The sequence below is a fragment of the Lithobates pipiens genome, unplaced genomic scaffold, assembly GCF_037356315.1.
Source record: "Lithobates pipiens isolate NorthernLeopardFrog02 unplaced genomic scaffold, aLitPip1_a1.2 Scaffold_16, whole genome shotgun sequence".
In the NCBI taxonomy this organism is placed as follows: domain Eukaryota; kingdom Metazoa; phylum Chordata; class Amphibia; order Anura; family Ranidae; genus Lithobates; species Lithobates pipiens.
The window spans coordinates 43,152,667-43,164,675 of NW_027507748.1; the positions used below are offsets into that span (position 1 = coordinate 43,152,667).

Here is a 12,009-nt window from a genome sequence, read left to right on the forward strand (position 1 = left end):
CGAATCAATATACACTTATTGCGTTTACAAAAAATATGTAGAAGAATATGTATCGGCCTAAACTGAGGAAAAGATTAGTATATATATATATATTTTTTTTTTTTTTTTTTGGGGTATATTTATTATAGCAATATTTCTAAATTATCTCTCTTTTTTTGTTTATAGCGCAAAAAATAATTTTGGTAGTATAATTATTAACCACTTGCTGCCAGCCCACCGCCATATGATGGCCCTTCAGAAGGGCTGCTCTCGCGTGCCCGCAGGGCTGCGCATCTCAGCGATCGGTGGTGTGGTGTGTCAGTCTTAAACACCGCTACACCGATCTTGGTAAAGAGCCTCTGATGGAGACTCCTTACCATGTGATCAGCCGTGTCCAATCACGGTTGATCACGATGTAAACAGGAAGAGCCGTTGATTGGCTTTTCCTCACTCGCGTCTGACAGATGCGAGTAGAGGAGAGCCGATTGGCTGCTCTCCTGACAGGGAGGGTCTGTGCTGATTGTTTATCAGTGCAGGCCCCCCTCGGATGCCAGCCCACAATCACCAGGGATTGGAACCACACTTGACCACCAGGTATGCCACCCTAGACCACCAGGGAAATGCCAATCAGTGCCCATCCCCAATGCCTGCCACTGCCATCAGTGCTGCATATCAGTGCCCATCAGTGCCATGTATCGGTACCCATCAGTGCAGCCTTTCAGTGACCATCAGTGTCACCTATCAGTGCCACCCATGAGTGCTCATTAGTACCACCTATCAATGCCCATCAGTGCTGCATATCAGTGCCGCCTACCAATGCCCATCAGTGCCGCCTATCTGTGCCCATTGTCAGTGCCCATCAGTGCCACCTCATTGGTGCCACTTTATCAGTGCCCATCAGTGAAGGAGAAAACTTATTTATTTACAAAATTTTATAACAGAAACAAAGGAAACTTTTTTTTTCAAAATTTTCAGTCTTTTTTTATTTGTTTATCAAAAAATAAAAAACGCAGAGATGATCAAATACCACCAAAAGAAAACTATTTGTGGGAACAAAATGATAAAACTGTTTGGGTACAGTGTAGCATGACCGCGCAATTGTCATTTAAACAGCGACAGCGCTGAAAGCTGAAAATTGGCCTGGGCAGGAAGGGGGTGTAAGTGCCCGGTACTGAAGTAGTTAATGTGGAATGGATGTTCCTTGCTAAAGAACTTTATTTTTTACCAAGTTATTTTGGGTAAAGTTCCGCTTTAAGCAGAAAGTCCATTTTCAACTCTTAAAAAATCTGATTGGTTTTCTCTATTTTCCCATCATCAGGCAAGGCCGTTTCACCAAAGAAAATCCACAAGAGGCTCGGGAGCCAAAGGAGATAAAGGAGATGAGCGGAGAGGAGAAGAATGATTGATTTGTGGTAAGCGTCATCAGCTGATGAGATCACGAGACGGTCACGGAGGAATCACAATGAATCTTAAGGCCCGTACACACGATCGGACTTTTTGACAACAAACATGCAAATGAGCTGTTTTGGAGCAACATCCAACCGTGTGTACGCTCCATCGGACAAACTTTTTCGGTTTTCATCAGACTTTTGTTGGCTGTGGGAACGGACAAACTTTCTGGAAACAAAAGTCCGATGGAGCAAAGTCTGATCGTGTGTACAGAAAACCATAGGACTTTTGTACAAAGTACAAACACGCATGCTCAGAACCAATGCAAAAGATCAGACAACAATACAGAAGTTGACCAAAGGTGGCGGTAAAGAGCAGAAAAACCACGTGATTTGGTGAAAGTTGGCTGAAAAAGTCCTGCCGTGTGTAAGCAACACAAGTTTTTGGCCGACACCCTTTGTACAAAAATCCACGGGAAAGTTTGTACAAAGTCCGATCGTGTGTATGAGGTTTTAGAATCGCTTTGCTTCACATTCAGCAAGCTGCTGCCCAATATATAAAAATCTAATCTGAGCAGACAGCCCGGGGGGAAAAGTCACCAACCCGATACCAAAGAATTGGATCTTTTGTGTTGCCAAAATTACATTTCTTAAAAATGATTACATTTATGTAATGGGAAAGAAAATCTAATTTCCCCACAGATTTTAATAGGGAGAAATGCATTCCAGCTGCTATGTTCAATTATTCCAGTTTTGCAAATGAATTAAAGGGCTTAAAATAAGTAGCAAAACTTTTTTTGTGCAGGTCTAAATTTTTCCGTGTTCACGCGGTGCGTACTATAGCGTGTGTCCGTACGAGAGCCGTGTTTGCCTGCACTGGGGATGCACAGGTGTTCCAAGCATCCGCATGCAGGCAGTTCCATTCATGTCCTTTGGGATGCAGCAGCTGCACAGACGCTACTCCCAATTTGCCAGCCGTGCAAGGCCCTGAAAATATACACTCATACGGCCAGCAAATTGGGAACAGTGGCTGCGTCCGTACAGCTGCTGCATACCAGTTGAGATGAACGGGACTGCCTGCATGCGGTTGCACAGAACAGGGCCCCTGCATAGGCGTACGCTATAGCAGTGTTTCTCAACTCCAGTCCTCAAATACCCCCAACAGGTCATGTTTTCAGGCTTTCCATTATTTTGCACAGGTGATTTGATCACTGCCTTAGTAATTACTACAGCAGTTTTCATCTGAGGGAAATCCTGAAAACATGGCCTGTTGGGGATACTTGGGGACTGGAGTTGGGAAACATTGCGTTTATAGTACACCCATATGAGCGAGACCTTAGGCCAGTGGTTCTCAAAGCCTGTCCTCAGGACCAACTAACAGGCCAGATTTTATGTATTACCTTGGGGAGATGCAGACTAGAATACTGCAGTCACTGAGCAGCAAATAATATCACCTGTGATGTCTTTCAGTTATCTTGCAAACCTGGCCTGTTAGGGGGTCTTGAGGGCAGGAGTTGAGAACCACTGGCTAAGACCCCATACACACTATTAGATTTTCGGCAGATTTTTTGTTTTCAGATTTATCAAAACTAGACATGTGCACTGCCAAAAAATTTGTTCCTTTTTGTTTCATCCATTTTTTGTTTTTTAATTCAAAAATGTGAAAAATTCGTAATTTTGAAAATTCGGAATTCATAAATTCAAAAATTAAGAATTCATAAATTCAGAGATTCGAAAAATCGGAATTTGAAAATTCAACAATTTGAAAATTCGAAAATTAAAAAAATCTGAATTTTCAAAAATTAAAAAATTTGGAAATTCAGAAAATTCGGAACTTCAAAATTCGAAAATCCGAAAATAAGAAAGGAAAGGAAAATCTAAAAATTTGAAAGAACGAAAAGCCAAAAATTCTAATGACTAACTAACTATCTAACTAATAATAACTATTAAATTATAGGTATTGGAATTTCCTTTTAAATTTGGCTGTTAGTGAATGTAACTAATACAAATTTATCTGACCTTATGAATTATCCAAAATAAACAAATGGAACAGAACTAAATAATAATAAATATTAATAATAATACAATTTCTTATGTTCCATTCCTTCCAGAATTGACAGGGTCAAATCCGTAGTCAAAAGGCGGGCAGAGTTTAGAGAATGGAGCAGTGTTTCTCAACTCTTGTTCTCAAGGTGCCCCAACAGGTCACAGGTGTTTTCAGGATTTCCCTCAGATAAAACAGTTGTAGTAATTACTAAGGCAATGAAACTGATCAAATGACCTGTGCAAAATAATGGAGAGCCTGAAAACATGACCTGTTGGTGCGCCTTGAGGACTGGAGTTGAGAAACACTGGAATAGAGAAAAGAGTTTGAGTTCCATTCCAAAGTCATAAACAGGGCAATCCAGCAGAGCAGGGCAGACAATCAGGGAGCTTGAAGCATGTGTAACAAGCCTTATCACAAGCCTTAGACTGCAGGCTAGGCTGGCTTAAATCCAGCTTGTTCTCCACCAGAGACTGGCCACTTTAGTCACCTTGCAGGTGGACAGGCAGATGGGAGGAATGCATCCTAGCCAAAACCAGGATTCTGGAATTAGACCAGCATCTTTCATGGATCAGGGGCGCTACACCCTCCTGATACTCATCTTTTAGTTTGTATATAAAATGGGGATTAAATTGCATTTGTGTGCAATAAAATGTATTTTAGTGTATTTTTTCATGAAAATACTGATTTGATAAACAGTTGGGCTAATTTCATGTAACATAAAAAAGTACTACTATTATTGTTTTATTCTACAGGGCCTCTGCTTTCAGGAAAAAAATAATTCTGGGGGTTTTAAGCAATTTTAGAGCTAAAAAAGTAAATTTATAAAGGGTTTTTTACCTTAATGCATACCATTAAAGTGGTTCTAAAGGCTCAAGGTTTTTACCTTCATGCCTTCCATGTATGAAGGTAGGCTCTTGTATCATGTCCTCAGTCTCTGACCATCCTTTGTATCATGTCCTCAGTCTCTGCCCATCTCTTGTATCATGTCCTCAGTCTCTGACCATCTCTTGTATCATGTCCTCAGTCTCTGACCATCTCTTGTATCATGTCCTCAGTCTCTGACCATCTCTTGTATCATGTCCTCAGTCTCTGACCATCCCTTGTATCATGTCCTCAGTCTCTGAACATCTCTTGTATCATGTCCTCAGTCTCTGAACATCTCTTGTATCATGTCCTCAGTCTCTGAACATCTCTTGTATCATGTTCTCAGTCTCTAACCATCCATAACTGCAATAATTTCCTTAAACTTAAACACACTGCTAATAGTTTTAGCAAAATTTCCATTCAGTGCACCTCTAGCAGACATGATACAGGAGATTGTCAGAGACTGCAGACATGATACAAGAGATCAAAGCCTCACCAGTTCCCGTCAGATGCAGCCTCACCAGTGCCTGTCAGATGCAGCCTCACCAGTGCCCGGATCAAAGCGGCAATATCCCGCTGTGTCACGGAGCTGGATTTGAATCTCCCGGGCCGGGCGGCCGCAGTAACAATGTACCGTCTCCTGTGATACGTCACACTGATTCAATGTCCCGGCATTGGATCTGTGTGCTATCTATCTCAGGAGGCGGGACATCGCTCGGTGACACAGGGAGATCGCCGCTCTGTGTAGGGAGGAGAGGAGGAGGGAGGACTGACTGAGCCACCAGGATGACATCCCCGCAATGTGCGGCACCCAGGGCAGACTCACCCCCTTCTCGGTGCCATTATCAGCAACTTTTCTTCTTTCATCCGCATACCAAAAACACAGTTTTCGGCTGATATGTTTCGGCCAAATTTCAACGCAGCACTATAAAAGAATATTCTAGAGGGGAACTAGCTTCTATCTGTATAATTTATTATTTAGTATTTGGATTTTAAGGACGCATTCACATGGGATTTATGTGTGACTTGCTGCAAGAATCCAGCGTTCTGTTGCTTGTAGATGAGGATATTGGCAGCCGCTCTGCCTGCACAAAGCAATGATAGGCTGACAGTGGCTTCAGCTGTCCGCCAGTGTCCAAAAATTGCACATGGAATGAAAAATTTCTTGGTGATTGGGGCAGATGTTTGCCCCTGGAGGCAATCATCTGCCCCTAACCACAGGTAACCCAGCTACAGGAACACCCTGGATTCTTGCAGCACCTCTGGCAGTCAAATAACTAGTATCTAACAGGCAGTAGATGTTAAGCTGCCCATACATGGGACAGTCCAGCATTGCGGAGGATTGTGTATGTATATCTTCTTTTTCATGTCTCCTAGAGCTAAACAAGCAATCAAAGTAGAACTAAAGTAAAAATGATAATGGTAAACAGGACAAATAGAGAGGGTGAGCCTGTTTGCACTGTTCACACCAGTGTGACTTTTCATGCAATTTGACATTTCCAAATTGCATGACAAGTCACACCCCCATTGCTGGCAATGGAACTGTTCATATCGTTGCGACTCATGTTGCAGCGATTATGAAAAAGGTTCCTAGCACTACTTTTTACCGATTTTTATTGCTACTTCTATAGACTTCTGTTAAATGAAGTTGCAAGCCGTAATTTAAATCAGCAGTGCACATCACACTAATTTGAAACTTTGAAATTGCACTGAAGTAGCGTGATTTCAAAGCCGCACTGGTGTGAATAGGGGCTGAATCTCCTTAATGGGGGGCACAGACAGCAATAAAAAAAAACCTGACAGGTGTTCTAATTGCCCTCCAATCTGTCCAAAACTGAACAAAAAGTTTTGTCTTTGGGTATACGTTAACCCTTGTCGGTATAGCCCCACTGCAAGGGATCTTTTTTATCTTAACTAATTAAAGTTGGCTTTAATTAAGTAAAGTTATATTCAAGATATTTCTTACTTTCACAGATTGCCTGACCAAGACAAGGAGCCATGGGTGACTGGACCTTCCTGGGGGAATTCTTAGAGGAAGTACAGAAGCATTCCACAGTGGTGGGGAAAGTATGGCTGACCATCCTGTTCATCTTCCGAATGTTGGTCCTTGGTACCGCTGCAGAGTCCTCCTGGGGAGATGAAAAATCGGACTTCATGTGTGACACCACCCAACCCGGTTGCGAGAACGTTTGCTACGACAAAGCGTTCCCCATCTCCCACATCAGATTTTGGGTCCTACAGATCATTTTTGTGTCCACTCCATCCTTACTTTATATGGGGCATGCCATGCACACAATCAGGGTGGAGGAAAAGAAAAAGTTTAGGGAGGAGGAAATGAAATCCAAACAGGACATGAGCAAAGACTCAAGCTACCACCAACAAGAGTACCCAACAGAAAAACTAGAGCTTCCCTATAAGGATGAGATCACCGGAAAAATCAGGCTTCAGGGAAGCTTGTTAAACACGTACGTGTGTAGCATCCTCATCCGCACCGTGATGGAGGTAGCTTTTATCGTTGGACAATACATGTTGTATGGAATCTTTTTGGAGACCCTCTATATATGCAAGAGGAAACCCTGTCCACATCCTGTGAACTGCTACGTATCCAGGCCAACTGAGAAGAACGTATTTATCGTTTTCATGTTGGCGGTGGCCACACTCTCACTTCTGCTGAGCCTAGTTGAGCTCTACTATTTGGCATGGAAGGCTCTTAAGCAGAAATTAACTAACCCACCGCCAAGTGGCCAAAATGCCTTACGTGTGGCCACCATAGAGCCGGAGCACCGCTCCCAGAGCTGTACACCTCCACCAGATTTTAACCAATGTCTAAACACTGGCAAAGGCAAGTTTGGCACCCCCTTCAACAACACACTCGCATCTCAACAAAATACGGCCAACTTTGCCACCGAGAGGGTCCAAACTGAAGATGACATCGGACAAGGACAATTCATCCACATCAACTATTCACAAAACACTCCGGTGACCAATCACTCTACGCCACACCACATGCCTAATGGTTACTGTCAAGGTGGTCGGCGTTTGAGCAAGACAAGCCGCACCAGCAGCAAAGCCCGCTCAGATGATTTGGCAGTGTGAACTCCACATTTCTTAGGGTTTCAAGAGGGTTTTATAGCCTTCCTATTGTTGCGTATTTATATAGCTATAGAAAACAATCTATTTTGGGTCTGGCTGTAACGATTTTTTTTTGTACTGTCATTTGTGGCTTAAGGGCTTTTGTGCCCAGGCACCTGAACCCGTTCAACGTGAAATTTTGGCGCATTCTTCCTGTCCAGGAAGCCCAGGTGCTGCGTACAGTGTCCCATAGATGTGAATGGCTATGCAAGGATGTACTCAGGTATAGCATACAGATGTATGCAAAAGATAGAACTATTGTTTTTTTTGCCTATGCCTATATGTTGTAGGCCCCTTCCACATGGGCAGACCGATCAGGTCCACCTTTAAATTTTTCAGGCGGACACGATGGACCATCCATTGACCTCTATAGAGCAGCTGATATAAATGGACATGTCCCTGTTTATCCACCAACATTCAATCCGTTCCTATCTGCTAAAAACAGATGGATGGGAGGGTCCATTCCGTATCCGTCTGGCAGATCGGATCGCATGATAGTTGGATGTAAATGAACAGTAGGTCCACTTATATCCAACCGACCTATAAAGGAAAGCGGACTGTGTAGTAGACATGCACTGACAAAAAATGTGTTTGTTTTCATTTCATTCTTTTTTTTGGCTTTTTTCAGAAATTCGAAAATTTGAAATTCGAAAATTAGAATTTTCGAATTTCCATAATTCCATATTTTCAAATTTCTAAATTTCCATATTTTCAATTTTTTGAATTTCCCTATTTTCGAATTTCGAATTTTCAAATTTCCTTATTTCCATATTTTCGAATTTAGATTTTTTCTCGGATTTCTAAATTTACAAATTTTAAAATGTCAGAATTTCCATAATTCCATATTTTCAAATTTCCATATTTCAATATTTTCGAATTTCCATATTTTCAAATTTTGCTTTTTTTTTCGGAATTCCGAATTTATACATTTTCGATTTTCCAAATTTCCATAATTTAATATTTTCAAATTTCCGAATTTCCATATTTCCATATTTTAGAATTTTTGAATTTCCATATTTCCATATTTTAGAATTTCCATATTTCCATATTTTTTTATTTTTTTTCGTATATTCCGAATTTACAAATTTTCGAATTTACACATTTTTGTATTTTCGAGTTTCTGAATTTCCATATTTTAGAATTTTAGAATTTCCAAATTGTTGAATTTCCATATTTCCATATTTTCGAATTTCCAAAATTTTGAATTCCTGAACTTCCAGATTTCGGAAATTTTGAATTTTCCAATTTTGGAAATTTCGAATTTTCCAATTTCGGAAATTTCGAATTTCCGAATTTCCAAATTCGGAAATTTTGGAAATTCGGAATTCGGAAATTTAAAATTTCGAAATTTGAAATTTCCGAAATTCGGAATTTGTCAATTGGGAAATTGAAAAAATTTGAAATTTTGGAAATTCAGCAATTCGGAAATTGAAAAATTTGGAAATTCTGAAATTTCGGAATTAACAAATTTGTCAAAATTCGTTAAAAAACTAATTCGGAACTAAACGAATTGCACGTCTACTGTGTTGGCAGAGGTACACGGACCTGTCATCTGCCTGCTCAGCGAAGACCAGTGGAGAGATCTCCCACTGAGCATGCAGAATCCGCCCCATATCAAAGAGCCCATACTGGTGTTTATGATAGCACCGGCGTATACGCAAGTACAGCGCCATTCATATCTATTGGTGGCTGTATGCCGCACCTGGGCTGGCTGGATGGGGGAAAGACTGGAGTTTAAGCAATCTCTAGTGCCCACGTGCGAGAGACCTAAAACTTTGTGTCAAGAAGAAGTTTAATAAAAGGTGAATTTACTTAATGCGGGTTCCATTTTCATATCAGAAGGATAAACGGCAAATCAGCGTAAAAAAACTCATCTTTCTGCTTTTGATGTACGCAGTACAGTGGATTTTCCAATAGACTTCTAATAATTCTTCTACCACTTGAGCTCCGGAAGATTTTACCCTCTTCATGACCAGGCCATTATTTGCCCTACTTTAACTGGTAATTGCACGGTCATGCAACACTGTACCCAAATGAAATTGACATTTATCATTTTTTCTTCACACAAATAAAGCTTTAATTTGGTGGTATTTGATCACCTCTGGGTTTTTTATGTTTTATTATATAAATGAAAAAAGACTGAAAATTTTGGGGGAAAAAATTTATTTTTTACGTTCTGTTATAAAAAAAAATGCAATAAAAAACATTAAATCTCAAATTTCTTCATAAATTTAGGGAAAAATGTATTCTGCTACATGTATTTGGTAAAAAAAAAAAAAAAAATCCCAATAAGTGTATATTAATTGGTTTGTGTAAAAGTTATAGTGTCTACAAACCAGGGTGGATTTGATTTAAATCACTAGTAAAAGGGCTTTATTTAAATCAACTCGATTTAAATCATAATTTTTAAAGAGCAACTGTCATCTCTGTCCTGCAGCAGCTCTTCCTCTGACCCGCTGTGGACTCATCGACAGTCCCATTCACTTTAATGGGACGGCTGGTGATGCATCAGTGACCCAACAAGGTGAGGGATGTGGCGGCAGCGGGTGAGTGGATTCCCGCTAACAGGCGCTGCCATGATGGATCCGAAATGACAGGTGCTCTTTAAATGTAGGGAAATATTCTTGCTGGTAGTTAGAATCTTTAATATTTGCAAACAAAATGAAGGTTTCCTATTTAGAATAATAAGCTGTCAGGTTAGTAAAACAGGGATATCAGAACTGATTTAATCATACAGTTTGTAGTGTACATAGATTTGCAAAACGATGGGATAAAGAAATATTCCTGAACTTTGTTTTCTCTCGTGGTTACTGTGAAATTGTGTGAATGCATCAATGCAGTGCATGTAGCTTGCAGTGAGTTTACCAAAAATGTAAATATTGCAGAATATGCTACATAACTAAGCTCCATTTTATGCTGAATAAACTAAATTATTAATGTATCCTGCATAGAAAACTGTCTTTAGATAGATTTTTACCCCAAAAGTATTTTATTGAAATAAATTTGATAAAAAATCAAAAAAATTTATTTAAATAAAAAAAATCAGATTTTAAATGAAAAAATATCAGATTTTAAATTTTAAAAAATCTGATAAAAAAAAAAAAAAATCATTGATTTATATTCACCCTGCTACAAACTATGGTATATATATTCTGGAATTTTTATTTTTATTTTTTATACTAGTAATGCCGGTGATCAGTGACTTATAGTGCAGTGGCCAATCTGACACAAACTGTCACTGACATCACTAGTGACACTACTGCAGTGATAATACTATACACTGTCACTGTAGTAATGTTACTGGCTGGGAAGGGGTTAACATTTAGGGGCAATCAAGGGGTTAACTGTGTGCCTAACAATGTTTAGCATGTGCAGTGTGTGTTGCTTTTACAGAGCAAATTAGCCTGTATTTACTCTAAAAAAATAAAATTAAATGGTTGTTTGTCTGTAGAGAGCCCTGTGTTGTTTGCCAACACAGAGCTCTCTTCTATCATTCGCTCAGCTGATTCAGGTCATAAATCGTTGGCCCGGGGCCCGCTGATTGGCTTGTGCTGTAGCGAATGACAGCACAGCCAGGGTGAGGCGGTCCTGAAGCGTTTAAGGGGGTCCAAATCTCCCTATCGGCAAAGGAGGTGCTAAGGACTAGAACCCCTGTCAGATTTTTAGTGCTGTCTGGACCTTTGATATATTTCCTCTCCCTCATTGCCCCGGTGACAACAGTTTCACAGACAGGAATTGAAGAAAAATCAGAAAAAGGAACACAAATCAAATAAAAAAGTTGTTAAAGGACAAGTTCTCTTTTTGAAAATAAAAAAGTAAAAAGTAAAAGTAAAGTAAAAATTAGCTTTTTTTTTTTTAAGCAGCCTACAAAGAATGGAACCCATTATCAGAAGATCGTAGGTGTAATGTCAGGCTCCTGCAGACTCTCAGGATGGCTGTCTGCCTGTACCGTACAGTTATGCCGCGTACACATGAGCGGAATTTCTGTCGGAGAAATCTTGGATGGTTTTTCCAACTGAATTCCGCTCAAGCTTGTCTTGCATACACACGGTCACATAAAAGTTCCCTGAACTTTCGACCGTCAAGAACGCGGTGACGTACAACTCTATGACGAGCCGAGAAAATGAAGTTTAATGCTTCCAAGCATGTGTCAAATTATTTCCGAGCATGCGTAGGAATTTCGCGTATCGGAATTGCTACAGACGATCGGAATTTCCAATCGGGACTTTTTCCGACCAAAAAATAGAGAACCTGCTCTCAGTCTTTTGCTGGCGGGAATTCCACCAGCAAAAGTCCGATGGAGCGTACACACATTCGGAATTACCGACCAAAAGCACACATCGGACGTTTGCTGGCGGTATTTCTGATGACGTGTACGCGGCAGTAGACAGTTATTTGATAGCAGGAAGATCAATAAACTTGCACCCCGCTCCCCGCCCCCCGTGGTCCATTAAGAACTACAAGCCATTAGCTGCAATGGCGGGAAGTACTTGTAGTCTACTCATTCACAGGAAACTGAATGAATTATGCGGCCGCATGGGGGCAGAGCCCCGCATGGCCAAGCTGTTTTCACATGACAGCGGGTGCGGGGAGACGATC

General features: G+C 40.6%; 1 protein-coding gene across 4 annotated transcripts in view; it reads left to right on the plus strand.

Annotated features, from left to right (window-relative positions):
- The window catches only part of GJA5 (gap junction protein alpha 5), a 227,894-nt gene extending 218,266 nt beyond the window's left edge, over window positions 1–9,628 (plus strand). For all 4 annotated transcript variants that reach the window (XM_077479799.1, XM_077479798.1, XM_077479797.1 and 1 more), the window contains exons 2-3: window positions 1,298–1,391; window positions 6,253–9,628. In XM_077479799.1, coding sequence (XP_077335925.1) covers window positions 6,277–7,374 — 1,098 coding nt within the window. In that variant the 5' untranslated portion in view covers window positions 1,298–1,391; window positions 6,253–6,276 and the 3' untranslated portion in view covers window positions 7,375–9,628. The remainder of the gene's footprint in view (window positions 1–1,297; window positions 1,392–6,252) is intronic.
- Window positions 9,629–12,009: the final 2,381 nt, after the last annotated feature.